This window comes from Trachypithecus francoisi, unplaced genomic scaffold (assembly GCF_009764315.1).
Source record: "Trachypithecus francoisi isolate TF-2019V2 unplaced genomic scaffold, Tfra_2.0 Lachesis_group12, whole genome shotgun sequence".
In the NCBI taxonomy this organism is placed as follows: domain Eukaryota; kingdom Metazoa; phylum Chordata; class Mammalia; order Primates; family Cercopithecidae; genus Trachypithecus; species Trachypithecus francoisi.
In genome coordinates this window covers 11,510,478-11,535,756 of record NW_022681457.1, presented here as the reverse complement: position 1 = coordinate 11,535,756, position 25,279 = coordinate 11,510,478, and the positions used below count along the sequence as shown (strand labels likewise).

At 57.8% G+C, this 25,279-nt stretch overlaps 1 protein-coding gene across 4 annotated transcripts in view; it reads left to right on the top strand.

The window, feature by feature from the left end:
- The first annotated feature begins 5,394 nt into the window (after window positions 1–5,394).
- ZNF787 (zinc finger protein 787) overlaps window positions 5,395–25,279 on the top strand; it is a 33,948-nt gene continuing 14,063 nt past the window's right edge. The window contains exons 1-2 of one of the 4 annotated variants that reach the window (XM_033224538.1): window positions 5,395–5,798; window positions 24,118–24,206. In XM_033224538.1, the coding sequence (XP_033080429.1) occupies window positions 24,128–24,206 (79 nt within the window). In that variant the 5' untranslated portion in view covers window positions 5,395–5,798; window positions 24,118–24,127. Of the gene's footprint in view, window positions 5,799–6,563; window positions 6,709–16,347; window positions 16,603–21,257; window positions 21,263–24,117; window positions 24,207–25,279 lie in introns of those variants that run through there. The other 3 variants (XM_033224540.1, XM_033224539.1, XM_033224541.1) reach the window with 3 other exon arrangements.

Here is a 25,279-nt window from a genome sequence, read left to right as displayed (position 1 = left end):
TCAGGAGATCAAGACCATCCTGGCTAACACGGTGAAACCCCGTCTCTACTAAAAAATACAAAAAACTAGCCGGGTGAGGTGGCAGGCACCTGTAGTCCCAGCTCCTCGGGAGGCTGAGGCAGGAGAATGGCGTAAACCCGGAAGGCGGAGCTTGCAGTGAGCTGAGATCCGGCCACTGCACTCCAGTCCGGGCGACAGAGCGAGACTCCGCCTCAAAAAATAAATAAATAAATAAAAAAACCCCACGCGTTGTAATGGCACATCACAGTAGAAGGGTGCTTCTTTTGTCTCTAAACACATTTTAAATCGTAGCTATATATAACATAAAATTAAACATCTTAGCTCTTTGTGTGTGTGTGTTGGGGGGACGGAGTTTCACTCTTGTCATCCAGGCTGGAGTGCAGTGGCCTGATCTCGGCTCACTGCAACCTCCGCCTTCCGGGTTCAAGCGATTCTCCTGCCTCAGCCTCCCGAGTAGCTGGGATGACAGGCGTGCACCACCACGCCTGGCTAACTTTTCTTTTTTTTTTTTTGAGACGGAGTCTCGCTCTGTTGCCCGGGCTGGAGTGCAGTGGCCGGATCTCAGCTCACTGCAAGCTCTGCCTCCCGGGTTTATGCCATTCTCCTGCCTCAGCCTCCCGAGTAGCTGGGACTACAGGCACCCGCCACCTCGCCCGGCTAGTTTTTTGTATTTTTTAGTAGAGATGGGGTTTCACCATGTTAGCCAGGATGGTCTCGAACTCCTGACCTCTTGATCCACCCGTCTCGGCCTCCCAAAGTGCTGGGATTACAGGCTTGAGCCACCGCGCCCGGCCAACTTTTCTATTTTTAGTAGAACAGGGTTTCATCATGTTGGCCAGACTGGTCTCGACCTCCTGACCTCAGCCAGGAGGCTGATTTTTGTATTTTTAGTAGAAACAGGGTTTTACCATGTTGGCCAGACTGGTCTCGACCTCCTGACCTCAGCCAGGAGGCTGATTTTTGTATTTTTAGTAGAAACAGGGTTTCACCATGTTGGCCAGACTGGTCTCGACCTCCTGATTTCAGCCAGGAGGACTAGGCCTCCCAAAGTGCAGGGATTATAGGCATGAGCCACCACACCTGGCTATGTCCTAACTATTTTTAACTGTCAGTAGTGTTAAACCTATCGACATCTTGTGCACCCATCACCCCCATCCATTTCCAGAACTCTTTTCATCTTGCAAAACCGAAACTCTGTCTCCAATAAACACTAACATCCCATTACCCTCCCCCTAGCCCCTGGCACCCCCCATTCTACTTCCTGTCTCTAAGAATTTGACTTCTCTAGGTCCCTCATATAAGTGGAATCATAACGTATGTGTTCTTGTGTGACTGGCTTGTTTCTCTTAGCATAATGTCCTCAAGGTTCATCCATGTTGTAGCGTGTGTCAGAATTTTCTTTCTTTTTAAGGCTACAAAATATTCCATTGTATTTATTTATTTTTATTTTTATTTTCATTTTTTGATTGTTGCCTATGTTTTTTTTTTTTTTTTTTGAGGCGGAGTCTCGCTCTGTCGCCTGGACTGGAGTGCAGTGGCCGATCTCAGCTCACTGCAAGCTCCGCCTCCCGGGTTCATGCCATTCTCCTGCCTCAGCCTCCGGAGTAGCTGGGACTACAGGCGCCTGCCACCTCACCCGGCTTATTTTTGTATTTTTAGTAGAGACGGGGTTTCACCATGTTAGCCAGGATGGTCTCGATCTCCTGACCTCGTGATCCGCCCGTCTCGGCCTCCCAAAGTGCTGGGATTACAGGCTTGAGCCACCGCGCCCGGCCTATTTTCATTTTTTGAGACAGAGTCTGGCTCTGTTGCCCAGGCTGGAGTGCAGTGGTACGATCTCAGCTCAATGCAGCCTCCAGGTTCAAGTGATTCTCCTGCCTCAGCCTCCCCGAGTAGCTAGGATTATAGGCGCCTGCCACCATGACTGGCTAATTTTTGTATTTTTTTTTTTTTGGAGACGGAGTCTCGCTCTGTCGCCCGGGCTGGAGTGCAGTGGCCGGATCTCAGCTCACTGCAAGCTCCGCCTCCTGGGTTTACACCATTCTCCTGCCTCAGCCTCCCGAGTAGCTGGGACTACAGGCGCCCGCCACCTCACCGGGCTAGTTTTTTGTATTTTTTAGTAGAGACGGGGTTTCACCATGTTAGCCAGGATGGTCTGGATCTCCTGACCTCGTGATCCGCCCGTCTCGGCCTCCCAAAGTGCTGGGATTACAGGCTTGAGCCACCGCGCCCGGCCAATTTTTGTATTTTTAGCAGAGACAGGATTTCACCGTGTTGGCCAGGCTGGTCTTAAACTCTTGACCTCAGGTGATTCGACCGCCTTGCCCTCCCGAAGTGCTGGGCTTATAAGCCTGAGCCACCGCACCTGGTCTATTCCGTTGCATTTATGTGCCACATTTTGTTTATCTGCCCATCTGACAACGGACACTCAGTTGCGCTTCCGCCTCTAGGCTATTGTGAATAATGCTGCTGTGAGCACTGGGTGTACAAGTTAGATGTGTATTTCTTGATCATGTAGCAATCTGGTGTTAGGCGACAGAATGTGTTTCCACAAGGTGGTCATTCAGGGACCCAGGTTTCTTGGGGGCTCCCCTCTTTCTTTAGGACCTTGAAAGAGCAGGAAGCAGGCATACATGTTTCTTTTTTTTTTTTTTTTTTTGAGACGGAGTCTCACTCTTTCGCCCAGGCTGGAGTGCAGGGGTGTGATCTCGGCTCACTGCAACCTCTGCCTCCTGGGTTCAAGCAATTCTCTTGCCTCAGCCTCCGGAGTAGCTGGGATTACAGGCGCCCACCATGCCAGGCTAATTTTTGTACTTTCAGTAGAGATGGGGTTTCGCCATGTTGGCCAGGCTGGTCTCGAACTCCTGGCCTCAGCTGATCTGCCCGTCTCGGCCCCCAAAGTGCTGGGATGACAGGCGTGAGCCACTGTGCCTGGCCAACATACATGTTTCTTAAGAGCATTGGCCTGGAAGAGGGCTGTATTGCTTCCATCCCATCCCACTGGTGAGAACCAATCACAAGGCCACACTTAGATGCCAAGAGGAGTGGAGAACAGAATCCAGGGATGGGAAGCAGCATCCCAGGAGTGACTTTGTACTGCAGAAGGGAAGAACAGATGTTGATTGTGCATTAGCCATGTCTGCCGCAACCCATCCATGTTTGGGAAACATCCCGGTATTGGTTGGGTTGTCTTAAGGGAGAGACTCAGAATTACCAGTGGTTTCAGTGAGTTCGAAGGTGATTTCTCTCACGTAGAATCTCAGCTGGCACGGAGCCTCTTTCACGAAGCCGTCCAGTGTCTAGCTGGCTCCTTGGGTCTTGTTTCTCTGCCATCCTCAGCGTTGGCTTCCATCTGGTGTGCCAATGTAGCTGTTCCAGCTCTCGCCGTTAAGTTGTTAATTTGGCCAGCGAAGAAGGGGAATGGACTGGAGAGGGAGGAGGCTGTCCCGACCCACAACCGGGTCCCTGCAGGACACCCACTTAATGGTCTGATTCAGAGGAGCACAAGCACGTGACTTTTCTTATAAACAGATTTCCTCGTGTAGAGTTTGTACCCTTAATAATTTGTTTCTATTGCTATTATAATAGTACTTCCCTCTCTTCTTTCTTTTTTTTGAGACGGAGTCCCATTCTGTCGCCCAGGCAGGAGTGCAGTGGCGTGATCTCAGCTCAATGCAACCTCTGCCTCCCAGGTTCAAGCCATTCTCCTGCCCCCAGCCTCCTGAGTAGCTGGGTTTACAGGCGTCCGCCACCACACCTGGCTCATTTTTGTACTTTTAGTAGAGATGGGGTTTCACCATGTTGGCCAGGTTGGTCTTGAACTCCTGACCTCCTGACGTCCGCCTCTGCCTCCCAAAGCGTTGAGATACAGGCATTAGCCACCACACCCGGCCACACTGCCTTCTGTTCTAAGATATATTTAAAAATGTACCTTTGTGATATTTCCGATGGAGAGACACAGACATCCTCCTATTGACAAACACGCTTCACACAGCACTGTTGCCCCACCCCATGGAAAGATACTAGTAAATCAATAATGCACTTTTTTTTTTTTTTTTTTTTTTTTGAGGCGGAGTCTCGCTCTGTCTCCCGGACTGGAGTGCAGTGGCCGGATCTCAGCTCACTGCAAGCTCCGCCTCCCGGTTTACGCCATTCTCCTGCCTCAGCCTCCCGAGTAGCTGGGACTACAGGCGCCCGCCACCTCGCCCAGCTAGTTTTTTTGTATTTTTAGTAGAGACGGGGTTTCACCGTGTTAGCCAGGATGGTCTCGATCTCCTGACCTCGTGATCCACCCGTCTCGGCCTCCCAAAGTGCTGGGATTACAGGCTTGAGCCACCGCGCCCGGCCATAAATCAATAATGCACTTCTTATGATTGATGCTGACTGAGATTTGAGGGTATACAGTGGCCACAGCAATAGACGTATATATAACACTGCTAATAAGTAATAATAACCACCATCATTTTTGTGAGCTTACTATGCTCCAGGTATTGAACTAAGCAGCTCTTACACGTATTACCTCGCAGGTTATCTTCTTTTTTCCCATTCCACAGATGATAAATTGAGGCTGAGAAAGGTGTTATTCCACAAGTGAATTATAGCTTCCTATCTTTCTGACTCCCAGTAAGGAGAATAAATCAATCATAAACGATTAAGTCATCTGCCACTTAGGTGAGAGTCAGCCAAGTACAGAACAGAGGAGGGACCAGAAGGACCAGCCTGCAAAGACACTACGGTTTGGACAATTATTTTAAAATATGTGTTTTTTGCAAGAATACTAACAGAAACAGCTAACACCCAGTGCGTGCTTACTAGGGGCCTACCTAGTGCAGGGGAAGCAGCATATTCTCAGGGCTATAACAGGAGGCAGTGTGTACAGTCAAGGGTTAAACACACGAATGTGGAGCCAAATTCCACGGGTTCGGGCCCAAGTTCTGGCATTCCGGGTGTGTGACTTTTGGTAGGTGATTTGATCCCTCACCTGCAACGTGGGGGTAGGACCTATCATGAGGCCCTAGTTAGGACTAGGACCTAGAGCGTGTGAAGTACTTGGAGGCGCACAGTGTATTTTTATTACTTCAGAAAGGAGGAAACTGAGGCTATGGCACCTGAAGCGCGGCACTCTCTGTCCAGTAACTAAGGAACCCGGTGTCGCAGGGGGCGGAGCCCTTTGAGCATCAGGACTCGGGCCACTGGGAGAAGCTGCGGCAAACAAGGGGTTACCATGATAGAGACGGCAGGAGGACCCGGGGTGGCACGAGCGTCCCTCTACGCCACTTCACTCTCTCCCCACGGCGGGCGCGGGGAGCCGGCCGCGCAGGCGCGAGGAGCCCGGGTGGGCCGGGGGGGGTGGGGCGCCGCCCTAGACACCCGGAAGTCTCCGCCTAACGGGCCCAGCCCGCACCTCCTGTCCGGGAAGGGGGCGGGGCCGAAGCCCCTCGGCGCGGGGCGCCATAGAGCATGGACGGAGGACCTGCGTCCTAGACACTTCCGGAAGTGGCTCCCTCAGGCGCCCGCCCGGCACCATAGAGCTGGGGGCGGCCGCCGGGGTAGCGGGCTCGCCTTCCTAGAGCGGCGAGGACAGGGTGGCTGCTCGGGGGGAGGGAGCAGGGAGAAGCGGGGAGCGGCGCGGGCGGAAGCGGCCGGGAAGGTCACTTCCGGCCTGGGCGCCCGTCCCCCTGACCCCAGGGTCTGAGTCGCCGCTGCCGCCGCTGCCACCATCCGCGAGGCAGGAGAGAGGAGGAGGAGTGCGGTGCGGCGGCCCCGGGACCAAGGAGGTGAGGGGCGGGGGCAGGTGCCGTGCGCTGGGGGCCAGGGGGGCGCGCGCTTCGGGAATCTGGGCTTGGGCTGGGGGTAGGTGGGGAGACTGGAGGGCTAGCGCGACTGGGCGGCGGGCGCGCGTGCGCGCTGCTGGGGGGGCGTGAGTGGGCGCGCGGCCGGGGTGACGCGGGCGGGGGGAGTGCGCGTGCGCGCCGAAGGGCGGTGGGAGGGGACGCGCGCCCGGGCGGCCCGCGGGCAGCGAGCGGGGCTGGAGGGGGGCGCGCGTGCGCGTGGCGGGGGCGGGAGCGGGGGCCTCGGTGGAGGTCCCTCTCCTGCGGGCCCTTGGGGGTGAGGCCGCTGTCCGGTCCCCCTCGAAGTTCCAACTCCGCCGGTCGTGGCCGGAAGTGGTGGCGACTCCGGGGGGAAGTTGAGGCCCAGGTGGGGGAAGGGGCCGCGCGGGCCTGGCTGGCCTGGCCGGATACTGCGGCCCCAAGGGCACGGTCTCAGCTCTCGGCCCCCCCAGCCCTTCCTTCCCCTTTTCGAGTCAGTCTGGGTCCCGTTGCTGCCCCGGGCGGGCTGTGCGTGGCCTTTGATCAGGCGGGTAATTACGGGGATTGTGGCCGGCAGGAGGCCCATTCATTCGCCCTTGCGCGGCAGGCGGGGAGGAAGCGCGTCCCCAGGGGGGAAGTGACTGGGCCAAGGTCAGCCACCGCGTGGCCCACGGGGCAGGGCGAAGGCGGGGTCTGGACTCGGTGGCGATTCCTGAGGCCTCCCTCCCCCATGCCGAGTGGATCAGAGTGGCGCCCCGCCCCCCGACTCCCCGCCCCGACCTCCAGTCCAGGGAGCTGACCCCAATTCATGTGGATGAGTGCCCCTGGGACCTGCAGAGTCGGACAGAAAAGTGACCCACAGACACAGAAGGCACGAGTGAGTTGAGGCAGATGCTTTTTCAGTGCCAGGCCCTGCGCTGTGCACTAGGCAGGGAGCAGGGAGATGAACAAGGGCCTGGAGTTTGAGTGGAAGGCAGAGACTGAGACCCCGGCGACAGAGTCGCCACCCAAGGTGACCAGACCCCTGATCCAGAGGTCTGGGGACTGTGGGAGCCACGGAAGGCATCTTGACACAACCCAGTCCGGGTGATGGTCAGGGCTTTAGGGAAGGAACGACTTGGTTTGCTTTTTGCGGTTACCTGGTCCCAGGCCCCATGTTGGGCAGTGCTTAGGAACCGTCTGGGGATCCGATTGGTCCCAGCGCCGGGAAGCATAGTTGCGTTGATCCTGGCTTAGCTCCTCTGTAAGACTGTAAGCCTCTTTGGCTAAATGCTGCTGACATTCACCTGCCTGCCTCTGCGCAGTCCCTGTGGTCCTCCAGCCACGGCCCCAGAGAACATCCAGATCAGATTCCTGCTTGGTTATCTCACGTCTTATCCATCCATCCAGGCTTCAGCAGAGCTGAGGGATGGGAAGGGCTCGTCACCCGGCCTGGCCCCTTGCTGGTGCCCTGCCAGAGTGCATGCAGGCACTGAGTTGTATTCCCCAAGAGCTCTGGGACCAGGCAGGCCTGGGTTCAAGTCCCAGCCCCACCACTCACCTTTGTGGCCTTAGACGAGTAACTTCAGTGCCTTACTTTCCACCGGGACAGAGTGGAAGTGGTAATAATAGTATTGACCTCAGCGGGAAGGCTCTTAATGCTTGCGTTTTAGAGCCAGCGCAGACCTCAACAGACGGGTGTAAAGTAGATGGAAAGGGCTCTGGAGCCAGGCGTTCCTGGGCCCTGGCCTTGGCACTGTCTCTTCCACTTCTGTGACCTTGGACATGTCGCTTCCCTTTTCCCAGGTTCAGTTTCCCTTCAATTGTCTAAAAAGGAGAGCAAGTTCATAATCCCTGAGTAAACGTAATCCATCCAGGCAACTGCACAGGCCAGGCCCTGTGCTGGGCATGAGGTCACACGTGGTCTTGGCACAGCACTGTCCTGTGAGGGCCCAGACGAGGTGCCTGGCCCAGCCTGGGTGAAGAGAGGGATCTCAAGTCCCCCTCTGTGCAGGCGCAAGGTAGAGTGGTGCTCTGTGCTGGGCAGCCTGGCAGGAATCATACAGTCCTTGTCCCAGAGCAGCTGAGACCCATTTGTACTGGGGAGAGGGGTGGGGAGATTTGCCAGAGTGGTCTTGGGAGCTCTGACCTTGAGGGAGGGGTGTGTGGTGAGGGGAGGTTGTGTGTCTTGAAAGATAAAGAGGAGGGATTGGCTATCAGCAGCCTGTTACTTAAGGGAGGATAACAATGGGCTCTGAGCAGGGAATGGCGGGAGTCACAGCTCAAGGCCACCTGCAACTTCCTGGCTGCCTGGGAGGTCTTTTGTTACTAGGTCTGCACAGCTCTCAGGACACCCATCCTCAGACATATCTCACAGGTCTTTCCGAACCTCGTTCATGCATCCTCTGGTGCATCCTGAGGCCCTCAGCCTCGTGAGGACTGTGCTGGGCGCTGGGGCCTCTGTGGTGTGAGAAACTGCAGATTCAACAACACTTGCTGGTGCACACTTTGCAGGCACCTGGCCTAGTGCCTGGTCCTCACAGTCCTAAATTCTCAAGGCTGTGGGAGGGAGGTGGCCACCCCCATTTTAGGGGGATGGGATGGAGGCTCGGGTTGGAGGCTCCGTTTGGCACTTGGCCCAAGGCCCCCAGCAGCTTCAGAACCCAAGTCTATGTGTGATTCCGGAGCCCAGACCCTTGACCATCATGACCGCCCCCTTCTGCCCCCAGGTTGGGGTCTAGGGGGACAAAGGCTGTTCCGAAGTCCTCTAGGTGTTAGTTGTTGGCTTGGAGATGCTGGACTCCCTGCCCAGTGGGGTGTACAGTCCACGAGGACTCCTACATGCAGGGCTGCTGGCTGGTTCAGGGCAACCCCAGCATAGTAGGAGAAGCAGAAGTGGCTCGGAAGTTGAGTGCTGAGATCCATGCAGCCCCCAGGGAGGCCTCACTCACCCAGCATCAGGGAGAGCAAGGGAGGTGTGGAGTTCGAGCAGTCACACCACCAGTGTCAGTGGCCCTGTCCCAGGAGCCCAGAGCTGTCACCTTACAGCTGCGAAGAAACCAGCGGAAGCTCTGAGCCCAGGTGGGACGGCCCAGGGCCCGTCTGTTCCTGCAGGGGACCTGGCTTCCTGGGGCTGTCTTCGGTGAAGTTTTCCTGGTTCTGTCTCTGCCTTGGCCTGAGCCTTCTCCCTTTGGGCTCATAGAGTATGGACGTCTCTCTTGTGCTAAATGGGGGGGTCCCATCTGGCCCCCCTGTTTCAAGGCCTCCATGGTGCCAGGCCTTGCAGTGGATAATGCTGGCATCAGAAGTTATCCTGGCCTCAGCCCAGAGTGTCTGGCCAGTCAGAGCCATGGATTCCTGAGGCTGCTGTGCATGGGGTCCTTGCTGGAAATAGGCCCGCCCTCAAGTGCACAGCCTGCTGGATGCACTGTGGGGCTGACGGGGACCTGTAGTAGGTGTCGCAGAGGTGAGTGAGACACGGATCCCCTTGGGGGACACAGGACCATCCTCAGTGGTGGACGTTAAAGGGAACAAATGCCAGTGACCACGAATTAGAAGGAAACAAGCTGCCTTTGGCAGCATGCCGACTCAGGTGTGACTCTAGCCTCCTACGCTGTGGCTCTGTGACGTTGCTCCCAGCCACTCCGCTCGTCGAAGCCTGGCTGTGGCTGTGTGACATTGTCCTAGCCACTCCATTTGTGGAAGCCTCGCTGTGGCTGTGTGATATTGTCCTAGCCACTCTGTTTTTCAAAGCTTCGCCGTGGCTGTGTGACATTGTCCTAGTCACTCCATTTGTGGAAGCCTCGCTGTGGCTCTGTGACATTGCTCCAGCCACTCCCCTTGTGGAAGCCTCAGTTTCCTTGTCTGTACAACAAGGACCACAGTGATAGGCCACGTTTACTGGGTGCCTCCGTGGCTTTTGGGTGAGCACTTGGCGCACATCGTCTCGTTTTATCAGGAGGGACGGGTAGCCCAAGCACCTTGCCCAGGTCATGTGGCTGGTTCCTGGTGGGGCCAGATCACACCCGGCCCTGCCCAGGGCGATTGTCCTCTTGCCCCTGCGCTGGCCTCATGGCCTCGAACTGTCTCTCACTGATGGCGGGGCCCAGGATCAGAGCTTATGTGCTTAGGGCACCCCGCACCCAGGACATGGGATTTAATCCGTGCTTGGTGAGTGTGATCTTTTGTCATTGGATAAGAGAGGACAGAGCTGAGGGAAGGGAGCAGTCAGGGAAAGCTTCCTGGGGGAGGTGCTATTGATGCTGAGCCTTGGCAGATGGGCCAAGCAGCTGTACACAGAGAGGGCAGGTGAGGTGGGAGGAAGGGGCTGTGCAAAGGCCCGGGGGGAGAATCCACACCGTCTGCTGCAAATCCCCGGCAGGGTGGGGAGCAGAATCCGCACTGTCTGCTGCAAAGGCCTGGCGGGGGCGGTGCACAGAGGGAGAATCCACACCGTCTGGTGCAAAGGCCTGGTGGAGGGGGAGTGGTGCGCAGAGGGAGAATCCACACCGTCTGGTGCAAAGGCCTGGTGGAGGGGGAGTGGTGCGCAGAGGGAGAATCCACACCGTCTGGTGCAAAGGCCTGGTGGAGGGGGAGTGGTGCGCAGAGTGAGAATCCACACCGTCTGGTGCAAAGGCCTGGTGGAGGGGGAGTGGTGCGCAGAGGGAGAATCCACACCGTCTGGTGCAAAGGCCTGGCGGGGGGAGGCACAGAGGGAGGATCCACACCGTCTGGTGCAAAGGCCTGGTCGGGGGGGTGGTGCGCAGAGGGAGAATCCACACCGTCTGGTGCAAAGGCCTGGTGGGGGGTGGGCGGTGCGCAGAGGGAGAATCCACACCGTCTGGTGCAAAGGCCTGGCGGGGGGAGGCACAGAGGGAGGATCCACACCGTCTGGTGCAAAGGCCTGGTGGGGGGGGTGGTGCGCAGAGGGAGAATCCACACCGTCTGGTGCAAAGGCCTGGTGGCGGGGGCGGTGCGCAGAGGGAGGATCCACACCGTCTGGTGCAAAGGCCTGGTGGGGGGGTGCACAGAGGGAGGATCCACACCGTCTGGTGCAAAGGCCTGGTGGGGGGGAGGCACAGAGGGAGGATCCACACCGTCTGGTGCAAAGGCCTGGTGGGGGGGTGCACAGAGGGAGAATCCACACCGTCTGGTGCAAAGGCCTGGTAGGGGGGAGGCACAGAGGGAGGATCCACACCGTCTGGTGCAAAGGCCCCGGGGGAAGAATCCACACCTTCTGGAAAATGGCCAGCCTGCCCTGTTGGCCCAGCAGAGGAGTCACAGAATGTAAGGTGGTCCGTGGGTGTGGTTTTGTGTGTGTGTCTTTTTTTTTTTTTTCCCCACATAAAGGCTTTGTTTTTAATGTTTTTTATATATACATTTTAAGAGATAGGGTTTTGCCGTGTTGCCCAGGCTGGTCTCAAACTCCTGGGCTTACTTGATCCTGCCTCTGCAGCCACTTAAGTAGTGACCAGGGGCTTTATTTATTTGTTTATTTTTTTGAGACAAGAGTCTTGCTCTATGGCCCAGGCTGGAGTGCAGTGGCGCGATCTCGGCTCACACCAAGCTCCGCCTCCTGGGTTCTCGTCATTCTCCTGCCTCAGCCTCCCAAGTAGCTGGGACCACAGGTGTCCGCCACCACGCCCGGCTAATTTTTTTTTTTTTTTTTTTTTTTTTTGAGGCGGAGTCTCGCTCTGTCGCCCGGACTGGAGTGCAGTGGCCAGATCTCAGCTCACTGCAAGCTCTGCCTCCCGGGTTTACGCCATTCTCCTGCCTCAGCCTCCCGAGTAGCTGGGACTACAGGCGCCCGCCACCTCACCCGGCTAGTTTTTTTTTTTTTTTTGTATTTTTAGTAGAGACGGGGTTTCACCGTGTTAGCCAGGATGGTCTCGATCTCCTGACCTCGTGATCCGCCCGTCTCGGCCTCCCAAAGTGCTGGGATTACAGGCTTGAGCCACCGCGCCCGGCCGACGGCTAATTTTTTTGTATGTTTCAGTAGAGATGGGGTTTCACCGTGTTAGCCAGGATGGTCTCGATCTCCTGACGTCCTGATCCACCCTCCTCGACCTCCCAAAGTGCAGGGATTATAGGAGTGAGCCACCGCGCCCGGCCAGGGGCTTTTTTTTTTTTTTTTTAGAGCAGTTTTAGGTTTGCAACAAATTTGAGAGGAAGGTGCAGAGATGTCCCGTATCCCCCCCGGCACCCCCCCACAGCCTCCCCCTCTATCAACTCCCACTCCAGGGCGGCGCGTTCTGTGACAGTGCATGAAGCTACACGGACATCTGATTGTCACCCAGAGTCCATAGTGTACTTTGTAGGTGTGTGGGGCTTTTGGCCAGAAGACTGTTTCGTTTGTCTTTTAAACAATTCTCTGTTACTCGGCTGTCCTAAGACCCAGAAGCCTTTGCATAAGGATCTGAAGATGTGCAAGGCACCAGGTCCTGCCGGCTGTGCCCCGCAGTCCCCACAACACACCGCACCCTGATAGTAGACGAAGTCCCTCGCTCTCGCCCTCTGGGAAAGTCGAGTGTGGTGACTGGGGCCGTGAGCTGTCTCTGCCGTGGTTGTGCTGGTGCCTCCAAGGAATCCGGCTCTGACGGGGAGGGTGTGGGTGGTGCGAGTGGGAGACCTGCGGGAAACCTCTGGGAGGCTGCCACACAAGTCCAGGTGTGAAGTAGCTGGAAAAGAATAGAGCAGCCACTATCCTGGCTAACACGGTGAAACACCGTCTCCAGGCAAAACATTAGCCAGGCGTGGTGGCGGGCGCCTGTAGTCCCAGTTACTCCGGAGGCTGAGGCAGGAGAACGGCGTGAACCCGGGAGGCGGAGCTTCCAGTGAGCTGAGATCACACCACTGCACTCCAGCCTGGGTGACAGAACGAGACTCCGTCTAAAAAAAAAAAAAAAAAATAGAGCAGCGAAATCGATGCGCTGCGGCCGACCTCGAGAGGAGAGGAGAGGAGAGGGGGCCAGAGCAGGGGACGGCTCACCTCTGCGTTCCTGAGCAGGGGACGGCTCACCTCTGCATCCTTTACCCCGCCCGAGGGACGTGCAGGCTGTGCTGTAGGAGAATGTGACCTGCCAAAACCGGCTCAGACGAGAGGGAAGGTATCCACAGACCAGTCACCGTAGAATGAACAGGAAAGGGTCCAAGGAGCTTTCCCCACCACCCTCAGGGAGGGCAGACCTGGGTTCTCAGTGGTGTCACAGAGATGTCCCGGGGCTGAGGCAATGAGGGCCTGACGCGGGATCCCTCGTAGACATCACCCCACCTAGCCTGGAGATCCACCAGAGGTGCAGGAGGGAACAAGAATGAGGTTTTCAGGCCAGGAGTGAGGGGTGAAGCGGCCACAGAAAAGGGCAGTGAAGGAGCTGGTGGAGGAGTGGAGGGATTGGCGCTGTAGGCGTCTTGAGCCGGGAGCAGAGCAGAAGGGCGAGCAGGAGAGGGTTCTGCAGTGGGGCCAGGTGGCGGTGTTGGTTCCGGAAGCAGCCATGGGCACCGGGGCAGCAGGTGCTGGGTACCCCTGGCACCTGCCCTCAGGGAGCGTTGTGCCCAGGAGCAGATGCAGAGCCCCAGGAAGGAAATACCAGTAGAAGTGATATCACCATGCTCGTGACGTGGTGACAGAAGGTGCTGACTGGCCGGGAAGTCAGCCCTGCCATGGGAAAGGTGGGGTGTGGGCCTCAGGGAGAAGCTGACATTTGAGCAGACCCTTGAAAGGTGAGACCGAGCCAGGCAGGTGGAGGAGTGAGCCCAGCCTCTCAGAGAGAGAGACCAGGCCTGGCCGGGGCAGGTGGAGGAGTGAGCCCGGCCCCTCAGAGAGAAAGACCAGGCCTGGCCGGGGCAGGTGGAGGAGGAGGGCCGATCCCTCAGGGGGAAAGACCAGGCCTGGTCAGCCAGATGGAGGAGTGGGGCCGGTTCCTCAGAGAGAAAGACCAGGCCTGGCTGGGGCAGGTGGAGGAGTGAGCCCGGCCCCTCAGAAAGAAAGACCAGGCCTGGCCAGGCCTGAGCCTGTCGGTGCGTCAGGAGCAGCGCAGTGCACAGCGAAGATCCGGGCCAGCTGGAAGGAGGGGTCTTGCAGAGGTGCTGGAGCCAGATTGGGCCCCGTGGTGCCTGGGGAGGAACCTGGAGTTTGGATTGAGGGGCAGCAGGCACGTGCAGTGGTGGCAGTTTGGACAAGGAGGTGATGAACTGAGTTGCTTTTGGTTGGTGAGAACAGTTTTATTATGATTCCCATAGAGTACAGTTCTCCCTTTTAAAGTGCACAGTTCAGCGCCTGTAATCCCAGCTACTTGGGAGGCAGAGGCAGGAGAATCCCTTGAACCCAGGAGGCGAAGGTTGCAGTGAGCCGAGATCGTGCAATTGCACTCCAGCCTGGGCGAGAGAGTGAGACTCTGTTTCAATAAATAAATAAATAATGAAGTATACAGTTCAGTGCTTTTTAGTGTATTCACTGATATATGCAGCCATCCCCACAGTCGATTTTAGAACCTGTTCTTCATCCCTAAAGAAATGCAGTGCGTCTTCAGCAGTCCCTCCCTCCCTCCCTGCGTCCGGGTCCCTGGGAAGCCCTGATCTGCTTTCTTTCCCGGGGTGTGCCTGTTGTTGGCAGGTGTATAAATAGAATCACGTGCTGTTCTGCATCGGGCGTGTTTTACCACGCGTGCCGTGTTCGAGGCTCATCCCTGTCGCGGCTGAACTTCACGCCTGGTTATGGCTGAGTCGTGTTCCATTACGGTCATGGATGGACCACAGTTAGTTCATCCGTATGGACATCTGGGTCGTCTCTACATTTTGGCGGTTAATATACCTAATGCTTCTGTGAACATTTGGGTGCCGCTGTTGGCACGGACAGACGTATGTTTTCTCTTGGGTGTATGCTTAGGAGTGGACTTGCTGGTTCTTACAGGAGTTCTTGGCTTAACCTTTTGAGGAACTGCCACGTTTCCCACGGCGGCCCCACCTGTGGTGCCCTGGCACCAGCAGTGGGGGGCTCCCCGCTTCTCCTGGTCCTCACCAGCACTTGTTTTCTGAGGCCGGCACAGTGGGTGTGAGGTGCTGGCTCCCTGTGGGTTTGGTCTGCCTCTCCTAGACGGCTCATGAGGACATCCTTGCTCGTGCCTATCAGATATTTGTCTGTCTTTGTTGGAGGAATGCCTGCTCAGATGCTTTGCCCAGGTTCTAATTGGGTTGTTTGAACTGAGTGACTTTAGGAAGATGAGTTGGTGTGTGGTGTGGGGAGGGCACTTCCAAGAGGTAGGGTGGGAGCCAGGATCATGGTGGGAGGCAGCGAAAGCCCTCGGGGGGAATGGGGAGAAGAGAGTGAGGGTGGACGGGTGGGAGGGAGGAAAGGGCCGCAGCCCTCCGTGCTGGAGGGGGTGAGGTCGGGGGGAGATGGCTGGTCTGGGCACCCCAGGGCTCCTCCCCTGCCCTGCAAAGGCAGGACCACATGGGGTGTACGGTGGCTCTGAAGAGGCCCTGGAGTCAGGCTGAGAAGGAGTCACAGGATTTGGTGAAAAGTCAGGGAGGGCATTTGTTAGCTGAGTGGTTAGAGGATGACTGTCGGGGAAGGAAAGGAGGTGGTTGCTCCAGGCCGCAAGTAGACGGGAAGGAGTAAGAGAAGAGGTGAGGGAGAAAGCAGGTGGGTGCCAGATAAGTTTCTGGGCAGGGAGAGGGAGGGCCGTGGAGGGCCAGGAGAGCGCGGGGGAGGAGGAGGTGAGATTGGCAGCAGAAGAAAGGGGATAATTGGCAGGCAGGCCTCCAGAGGGGTGGGCGGGACTTCATAACAACAATAATAACAATCATTTGTGCTAATTGGATCTCTGGAGGGCCGGGGGCGAGGGGGAGGCACGCCTGCCCGTGCTGCAGGTGCTTCCTCTCCGGAGCGGAGGTCAGAGCCAGGTGAGTGAGCACCAGCAGCGGCTGGGAGAGCTGAGACCCCGGCTGAGAAACAGGCGGGCAGGGAGGCTGGGACCCTCGTTTCAGAAGATGTGAAATTCCCAGCCTTCTGGTCGATCCCTTGAATAGCCTAGGGGTTTCTTGAGAGCAAGTGGGGGGCCTTCTCCTAGGGAGCTGGCCTGGACCCTGAGAGCTGGGTCAGGAGCTGCCTCAGGCCCCCGCAGCTCCTGGGGCCCCCGCCTCTCCCATCGCTCCTCTCTGCGGATGAGGGTCCCATGCTCGCGCCATGAGGTCCTGGGGTAGGGCCTGATGGATTAGGACACAGGCCTCAGCAGGGGCTGAGAGCATGCCTGGAGGGACGGGAGAGGAAGAGAACTGGGGAGCATTGAGTGAACATCCGTCTTAACCCTGATGAGTCCTCAGAAGCCTGCACTCAGTCCCCACACAGGCACCTGTCCTTCCCGTCCCTGCTTTGCAGAGGAGGCAGCTGAGGCTCAGCCATTTCTGAGGGTGGCAGAGCCGGTGATGACGCCAGGGACTGGCACCGCGGCTGCCCGTTGCTCACAGGGGCACAGCGCTGTCACCCAGACTGTTTGTTTCACATCGCCCTGGTAGGTGTGGGCCCCTCCCTCTCCTCGGAGAGGAAGTTGGGATGCAGAGCAGTGTGGGCCCTGTCCCAGTTGCACGGTGCGGCCTTCCTTCCCGCCTGCCTCTGAGAAGAGCCTCCGGACCCTGAGCTGTGGCCCCTCGCCGCTTACCCCTCCTCTGCTGCCCCCAGCCCCTCTGGCTATGGAATTTGTGGACCCTTACGCAAAAAGGCGGGAAGAAAGTGTCTTCCTTTCCTGGAGGTCTCTGGGTCGGCCAGGGTGTTTTGTATTTGGCATCTCACCCACCGGTGAGTGCAGAGCCCCCCAAGCCCAGGCTGTGAGCCTCCAGCACTGAGCCCTTGTGCTCTTGGACCCCACTGACAAAATGCAGGTCAAAGGTGAAGTGACCAGGAATTCCAGGGCAGCAGCTGCTGAGCACAGAGCCCCGGGCTGGGCCGCTGCCCAGGCCTTGCTCCAGGTCCCTGCCTGCCCCTCCCACCTGGCCCCATTCCAGGTGCTCGGCCCCTCTGCTGCGCCTCCCTGGCCCGGCCATGGCCTGGAAAGTGTGCCCCAAACCCTGGCACCCTCATTCCTTTACATCGGGGTCAGCAAACTTTCTCTGCAGTGGGCCAGATAGTAAATATTTTAGGCTTTATGAACCAAGAGGGGAAATGAAGGCTACTTTCGACGTAGGTATATGGCTGGCTGTTTAAAGTGTGACCATTTGAACACGTAAAAAGCATTAGTATCTGGAGGGCAGTTTGAGGGCCAGCGCCCCCCACACAGGGTCAGCCCCTCCATGTCTGTAGGCTGCCTCACTTCCGCCCCCCATCCGGCTGTCACCGTGGCAGGATCATGCCATGTGCGTAGGGCTGCAGTGCCCGTTGTGGGCAGCACAGGCCTGGCTGGCAGCAGATCCCTGCTGAGTGAGAGGTGATCTCTGCTGGCCTCTGGGCGGGCCACTGTGCGGTGGAGAGGAGGGGTGTGGAGGGCAGACTCCCACCTGCCCCGTCCACAGCCTGGTCAAGGCCTTGGCCCTGCAGGAAGCTGGCCCGAGGTGGAGGCCAGGGGAAGGCTCTGAGCTGGGAAGTCCCTGCTTTTATTGAGTTATGTGATAGAGTTTCACTGGAAGGACGTTATCACCACTTGGCAAACAGGTTTCAGCCGAGAAGAGGTGAGGAGCAGCCTCCGCCACCTCCTCAGCCGCTGGTTGCAAACTGCTCTCTTCCCTTTTTTTCTTGTACTTTTTTTTTTTTAAACTTTTCCTACAGTGCTGATTCTTATGCATATTTAATGTTCAGGGTGTTGTAATTAGAAAGCCTGTACAATTTTTAAAAGTTTATTTTCTAATAGAGGTGCAATTAATGTATTACAACATTTGATTTTTCTTTTTCTTTTCTATTTTTGAGACGGAGTCTCTCTCTGTCACCCAGGCCGGAGTGCAGTGGCGTGATCTCAGCTCACCGCATCCTCTGCCTCCAGGGTTCAAGCGATTCTCCTGCCTCAGCTCCCCCCCAGTAGCTGGGACTACAGGCACCAGCCACCACACCCGGCTAAGTTTTGTATTATTAGTAGAGACAGGATTTCACCATATTGGCCAGGCTGGTCTCGAACTTCTGACCTCGTGATCTGCCTGCCTTGGCCTCCCAAAGTGTTAGGATTACAGGCATGAGCCACCGTGCCCGGCCAACGTTTGCTTTTTTACAGTGTACAATTCACTGGTTTTTAATATATTCACAAAGCTGTGAATATATTAAATCATCACCACTATGTAATTCCTGAACATTAGGCTGGGCGCAATGGCTCCCCTCCTCTGGCAGAGTCTGAGAATTAGGTTGACATAAAACAGAATAACAGGAGAAAAGCTTATGAATGTTATTTTATTTTATTTATTTTTTTGAGACGGAGTCTCGCTCTGTCGCCCAGGCTGGAGTGCAGTGGCACAATCTCGGCTCACTGCGAGCTCCGCCTCCCGGGTTCACACCATTCTCCTGCCTCACCCTCCCGGGTAGCTGGGACTACAGGCGCCCGCCACCTCGCCCGGCTAGTTTTTTGTATTTTTGGTAGAGACGGGGTTTCACCGTGTTAGCCAGGATGGTCTCGATCTCCTGACCTCGTGATCCGCCCGCCTCGGCCTCCCAAAGTACTGGGATTACAGGCTTGAGCCACCGCGCCCGGCCGGGAATGTTCTTTTTACAGGTACGTGGGAGACTTCAGAAAGGGAAGACCTCTCGAAGCGGTTAGGCCTGAGGGCTTCTATGCCAAAGAATAGCGACTGTGAAAAAGTCACTAAAGTCCTTGGGGAGGCTGAGGGAGATAAGGGTTGGTCTGTGCAGCTGTCTCTCAGCCTCAGCTCCTGGTGCTGGTGACGAGGATGTCCTCTTTGTCTACGGGGAGGGCATGTTTCACGTGGGGTTTCGTCTGCTTTCAGGAGGAAAAGGGGAGGCCAGAGCACCCTTCTTGCATCTGCTGCTGCCCCCGTGCCTCTGGGGCTGCACTGGGGTGGCCTGTTCTGTGCCGTGGCCTTCACCGCCGGCCCCCCAGCACCCAGCCATCTACCAGTTCCGACACGTCGCCCCAGCCGCTGTCCAAAACACCCCTTTAGGCTTTTCCCTTAATACAGACATAATTACCTGTGATTAAAATATTAGGAAAATGAATATAAGAAAGACGTTGAGCTCACTCTCACTCTTGATGCTGGGTGTGGGAGGGGTGCCAGCTTGCATTCTCTGGCCGGCTCTGTGGAGGAAGGGTGACTCCGCCCATCTCCCCCGGCATGGTTCTCGTTGGTTCCTCACCATACGGAACCTCACTGGGATGGAGACGTCTCTGCAAGAAGCATTTGCTGAGATTTGGGCTTTCCTGTCGGTAGCCTGTGGAGAGGTAGAGCTAGCCTGGTCGGGCTGCAAGCGTGTTCACGGCAGTTGAGCCTGAACTCTTCCATCCGAGGGACCCAAAGTCCGAGGGGGTCTGTCCCAGGGAGGTCTGCCTGTCCGTCCACGTGGGTCTCACCTCTTCCTGAGACGGGTCTGGGGAGGGTCTGAGTGTTGGGATGTGCTGTCTGGTCTCAAGCCTGTGCTTTGCCCGGGCCCATCTGTTTGGGTGCTCACCCACCTGTGCCTGGTGCTGCCCTGGGTGCCAGGGACATGGGTGTTGGGAGGACAGGCCAGCTAAGCAGAGACAGACAGTGGCAGGGTAGCAGGCCTTAGGAAGAGAAAGACAGGCGGGTGGAGCAGGTGGGGACCTTGAGGAGGTGGCCCTCACCTGGAGTCCAGAGGAGGCAGCTGGGAGGACCAGAGGAGAGCTCTTCGCAGGGGCAGGGTGGAGGGAGCCGGGGAGCACTGGGCAGGGGCGGGGTGGAGGGAGCTGGGGAGTGCTGGGCAGGGGCAGGGTGGAGGGGGCCAGGGAGCGCTGGGCAGGGGCGGGGTGGAGGGAGCCGGGGAGCGCTGGGCAGGAGCGGGGTGGAGGGAACCAGGGAGCGCTGGCAGGGGTGGGGTGGTAGGAGCCGGGGCGCGCTGGGCAGGGGCGGGGTGGAGGGAACCAGGGAGCGCTGGGCAGGGGTGGGGTGGAGGGAGCCGGGGAGCGCTGGGCAGGGGTGGGGTGGAGGGAGCCGGGGAGCGCTGGGCAGGGGCGGGGTGGAGGGAGCCGGGGAGCGCTGGGCAGGGGCGGGGTGGTAGGAGCCGGGGAGCGCTGGGCAAAGGTGGGGTGGAGAGAGTGGGGAGCGGCAGCTCCTGGCAGGGCTGCCTTCAGTGCCTCCCGTTTCTGGAACTGAATCTTCTGGGAGTCCCCGTGGCTCTGTGCCCAGCACAGACACTGCTGGCTGCTGCCGCCGGTGCTGCCCTCCACGTGTTGTAGGGGACCCGAGGGTCTGGTCCTGCTGGCCTCATGTTCCGCATCCATAAGACAAGCGTCAGAACAGTGTCCACCTCTAAGGGACCCCTGTGCTTCAGATGACCCGCAGTCCTCCTGGCAGGAACCGCCCCACACACCTGCAGCCTCTCCCGCAGCCCCCAGCATGCCCGGCCTTCGAGCTGTGGCCTGCCCCCTCCCCTCCACGCTGCCCATCCAGGGCCTGCTCTTGGGGTGCCTTCTTTCTGAGGGCCCACCCCAGCCTCCCCAGCAGAGCTGCCTGTCCCTGTCTCCCCCCAGAACCCCCTCCCCATGCGCTTCCTTCCTGCTGTCTGTGAACTTTGGGGGCCAGACTTCGGCTCTCCCGGTGACCCTTATTTCTCCTGGTGACTCTTGTTTCTCCCAGTGACCCCGTGTCTCCCGGTGACCCTCGTCCCTCTCAGTGACCCCATGTCTCCCGGTGACTCTTGTTTCTCCCAGTGACCCCATGTCTCCCGGTGACTCTTGTTTCTCCCAGTGACCCCATGTCTCCCGGTGACCCTCGTGTCTTCAGGTGACCCCATGTCTGCTGGTCCTTGCAGGTGCTCAGTAAATGAGGACCCTGGAGAGCGCGTCCTGCGTGTTCTCGTGTGGGATTTGAATACACAGTGTCCGTCCGAGGCGAGCGTAGTGGTGGGTGGTTCTGGGCATAGATTTGGGGCCTGATGGTCTGGATGTAACCTGTGTCTCTGTACCACCCCCCAGCCTTTCCCTTCTCCCCTTTCCCGCAGAGAGACCTTGGGCCTCTGTTTCCTCATCTGCATAATGGGGATAGCAGTCAGACCTACCCAGAGGGCGATCATGGACCCCATTCCACTCACAGTTCGTCAGCCGTTTAGAGCAGTGCCTGGAACCGTGGGGTGGGGTGGCCAGGGGCCGCCAAGTGACTCGCATGGCGTATCTGTGCGCGTGAGTTTATTTAAACAGGCACATCCTGAGTTCTCCTCACTCTCATGCCCTTCCTGACGGCGGGTGGACAGCACCCTGCCGTGGGGCTGGCTCCCTTCCGTGTCTGGATAGTGGTGAACTTGTCACTGGAGGGACTCGGGAAAATTGGTTCAGGTGGGTTGTGCCAAGGAGGTACTCGTTCCCGCGTGCTGGGCTGCAGACCCCGGCCCGGAAGGAGGTGCTGGACGCGGTGGTTCCCGCGTGCTGGTCTGCAGACCCCGGCCCGGAAGGAGGTGCTGGATGCCGGAGGAGGTTTCCTCAGAGCCGAGCGCATTCAGCCCAAGGGGGCCTGGCCTGGGTTTCTCTTCTGGTGTTGAGGTTGTTGGTAGACGGGGCAGGTGGCCGCTGTGCCTCACCAGGAGTCCTCCCCACCTGGGAGTGAGGTCACACCAGGGACTGGGGCCAGATGGCCGGAGAATGGGCTTGCTAATGGTTGGTCGAGCGTTGTGCCCGCCTCCACCTCAGTAAACAGCTCTGATAAGACACAGAACTGAAGACTCGAGGAGGGGCTGGGGCCCGCGGCGGGCCTCTCCTGCCGAGAGAGAGGAACGCGAACGTCCACAGGAATAAATGGATGGACGCTGGCATTGAAGCTGGAGTATTCACAAGGCCTGACGTGGAAGCAGCCCACAGCTGTCCGCCAGCGATGGGTGGGTGTGTGGACCACCGTGGCGGCCGTACAGTGGAGTGGGGTTCAGCCTGAGAGAGAAGCAGCACGCCGCAGCACCGTGCTGTGTGGAAGAGCCAGACACGCAGGACAGATGCGGCCCCTCTCCTGTGCAGAGCACACGGCAGCGAGTCCCGAGGGACAGATAGGAGTGGAGAGGCTGCAGGGCCCTGCCGGGGGAGTGCATGGTGACTGCCGTGGGCTCGGGGGCTTTTTGAGGTTGTTGTAAAGTTGATTGTGGTGATGGTGGCGAAACTGAATATACTAAATATCATTGCATCGTACACTTTACATGGGGGAATGTTGTGGCAGGGGATCGCATCTCAGTGAAGCTGTTTTAAGAAAAAAGTGTGGGCCCTGAGGCGTGAGCCCTGGTCTAGCCGTGGGAGGCCGTGCCTCCTGGGGCAGGTTTCTTGTGGCTCCTGCTGGAGGCTTCCCCCGAGAAGCCAGGTGGCTACAGCCCCTGCCTCCTGCAGGTGCCGGGGGATTCGGGGAGCCAAGCCCCAAATCTCTGCAGTGGAAGGTAGGAGGTTTTTTTGTTTTAAGGCTAGTCAAGTGAAGCAGTTGGCGTGGAGAAGGAACAAAGAGATCCGTAACTGGCAGTTAGTTGTAAACACCGCTGCACTCAGGCCGGCAGGACGTTTTTTTAAAATTGCCCTTATTTGGCTGTCGAAGTTGGCAGCCCTGTGTCTGCCCCATGGAGTTGAGCTGAGCTGCTCCTGGTTTATGAAACCCCAGCGTGTGGAAAGCTGGAGGGCACGTTTGCCACAGCTCCACCTGGCGGCGCTGCCCTTCCCTGATCTGTGTGAGGGTTCAGGTTCCCGCCGCGCCTGCAGGAGGGTGGGGGAAGGGCTGGGAGGGCTGCCTCAGAGCCTGTTTCATTTTATTTTTTTATTATTTGTTTATTTTATTTTAAATTTAATTTTTGAGACAAAGTCTTGCTCTGTCGCCCAGGCTGGAGTGTGATCTCTGGTCACTGCAACCTCTGCCTCTCGGGTTTAAGCAATTCTCCTGCCTTAGCCTCCTGAGTAGCTGGGATTACAGACCCCTGCCACCACGCCCGGCTAATTTTTATATTTTAGTAGAGATGGGGTTTCACCATGTTGGCCAAGCTGGTCTCGAACTCCCGACCTCCAGTGATCCACCTGCTTTGGCCTCTCAGAGTGCTGGGATTACAGGTTGGAGCCACCGCAACCAGCCAGGGAGCCTGTTTTAAAAGAGAGATCAGTGTATGAACCCTTCAACAACTCAGGCGTGTGGCAGAGGCTCTGCTGTCCGCTTTAGCTGCTTGTGTGCGTGGCACGGGTTGGTGGTGTGTGTAGAGACCCTCCTGGTACGTGGCACGGGTCAGTGGTGTGTGTAGAGACCCTCCTGGTACGTGGCACGGGTCAGTGGTGTGTGTAGAGACCCTCCTGGTACGTGGCACGGGTTGGTGTCGTGTGTAGAGACCCTCACGGTGTGTGGCACGTGTTAGTGTTGTGCGTAGAGACCCTGATGGTGCGTGTGGCACGGGTTGGTGTTGTGCGTGGCACGTGTTGATGGTATGTGTAGAGACCCTCCTGGTACGTGGCACGGGTTGGTGTCGTGCGTAGAGACCCTCAGAGTGTGTGGCACGGGTTAGTGTCGTGCATAGAGACCCTGACGGTTCGTGTGGCACGGGTTGGTGGTGTGCGTAGAGACCGTCCTGGTACGTGGCACGGGTTAATGTCATGCGTAGAGACCCTGACAGTGTGTGTGGCACGGGTTGGTGGTGTGTGTAGAGACCCTCCTGGTACGTGGCACGGGTTGGTGGTGTGTGTAGGGACCCTGACGGTGTGTGTGGCACGGGTTGGGAGTGTCATGTGGAGACCCTCAGGCACCTGCTGCCCTGTTTCTGATGTGATGGGTCAGTGTCTGCCAGGGGTGTGGGGACTCCAGTCCCTGTTTGGCACGAGCATCACACGTACGCTGTCTTGTGCATACCTGACAGTAACATGTTCTCCATCTTGCCAGTGAGGAAGCTGAGGTGTGGAGGTGGGGTTGTTCACCGCGGGTCCAGCTGGGGAGTGGTGGGGCTGCGACGGGAGCCGGTGGTGGTTGTAGCCCGTGTGGGTCCTTGAGTCCTTCCTGCAGCTGTGTGAGGCCTTGGCTGGCCCCTGCAGTGGGGAGCAGCCACGCTAGCTCCAGGCCAGTTCTTGGTGTCCTGGGGTAGGCGCTGTGTGCCTTGTCTGCCGGGCGCTGTACCTGCCACGCCGGGGTCTGCAGGCTGCCTCCCTGCAGGGCCCTCGGTGCAGCCTGCCACCCCATAAACTCGGTCCTTCCGTCCTATCCCTTCTAACAGGGACCCAGACATGGAGCTGCGGGAAGAAGCCTGGTCTCCGGGGCCGCTGGATTCTGAAGACCAGCAGATGGCGAGTCACGAGAACCCAGGTGAGCGGCCGAGTCCTTCCCGGCCGACCCCACTGCCTCCCACCTGACCCTGGATTCCTTTGCCTTTGGGTGGGAGGAAACCCCCCTTTCCTATTCTCCCTTCCTGGGGCCCTGGGACTGCCCGACCCTGGCCTCCCCTCCCACCCTGGGCTCTGCACTCCTGGCTGTAGAGGGAGGGGCTGGTGTTGTGGCTTCAAGTTTCCTTTCTGCTGGACGATCTTGGGGACAATCCGGGGGCCACCTTCTCTGCCTGACTTCCTCTGCCCTTCCAGCCTGGGCAGCACTGCCGTCTGTTGAGGGTGCCCCGTTGCTCTCCCCACAGCCCTGCCTCCACATCCTGGACCCTCTGCTGTGATTCCAGGCGGCCCTGTGACCCTCCCTGGCAGAAACTCCTTAGACAGGGTGGCATAGGAGCGCAGGGAGCCCACAGGCTGATGCTGACTTTTCAGGGAAAGCTGTCAGTTTGGGTTTTTATGTGAAATCCTTCACTCTTTGGACATTGACAACGTATTTTGTTTGTTTAATAAAGCATTATTGGGGTTGAGCAAAACTCATTTGTGGGCTACGCGGGGCCTGGGTTTGGTTGCTGAGGCCCCATGGTGACCCCACAGTGGCCCCTGACACCTCACGGCGTCCCTCCCCTCCTGGAGGCCACGTGCCTGCCTCAGACCTGAGGAATAAGGTGCGGCGACTTCTCTCATTGCTGTGTCTGCATGCCAGGCCCCAGGTCCCAGGCCCACGCTGGCCCCACGCTGGCCCAGGCTCAGCAGACCTTTTCTGCAGAGGGTCGGAGAGGAAATACTATGCATCTTGCAGGCTGCAGGCCTCACAGATACCACACAGCCACAGTCCACACGGGAATGCACGGGCACGCTGGCGAGGCTCGATGCAGAAAGGTGGCAGAGCTTGCCAGCCCAGACCAGCGTAGCCGAGTCGTCCCAGAGAAAGACCGGGGTGAAGTTTGGGATCGATGTTGTAAAGCACCTCAGCCCTTTTCTCAGTGATTTCTGAGATCCATGGATGGAGTATGAGCAGGAGCTCGCTCTGCGTGGGGCTGTGGCAGCCCTGGTCCT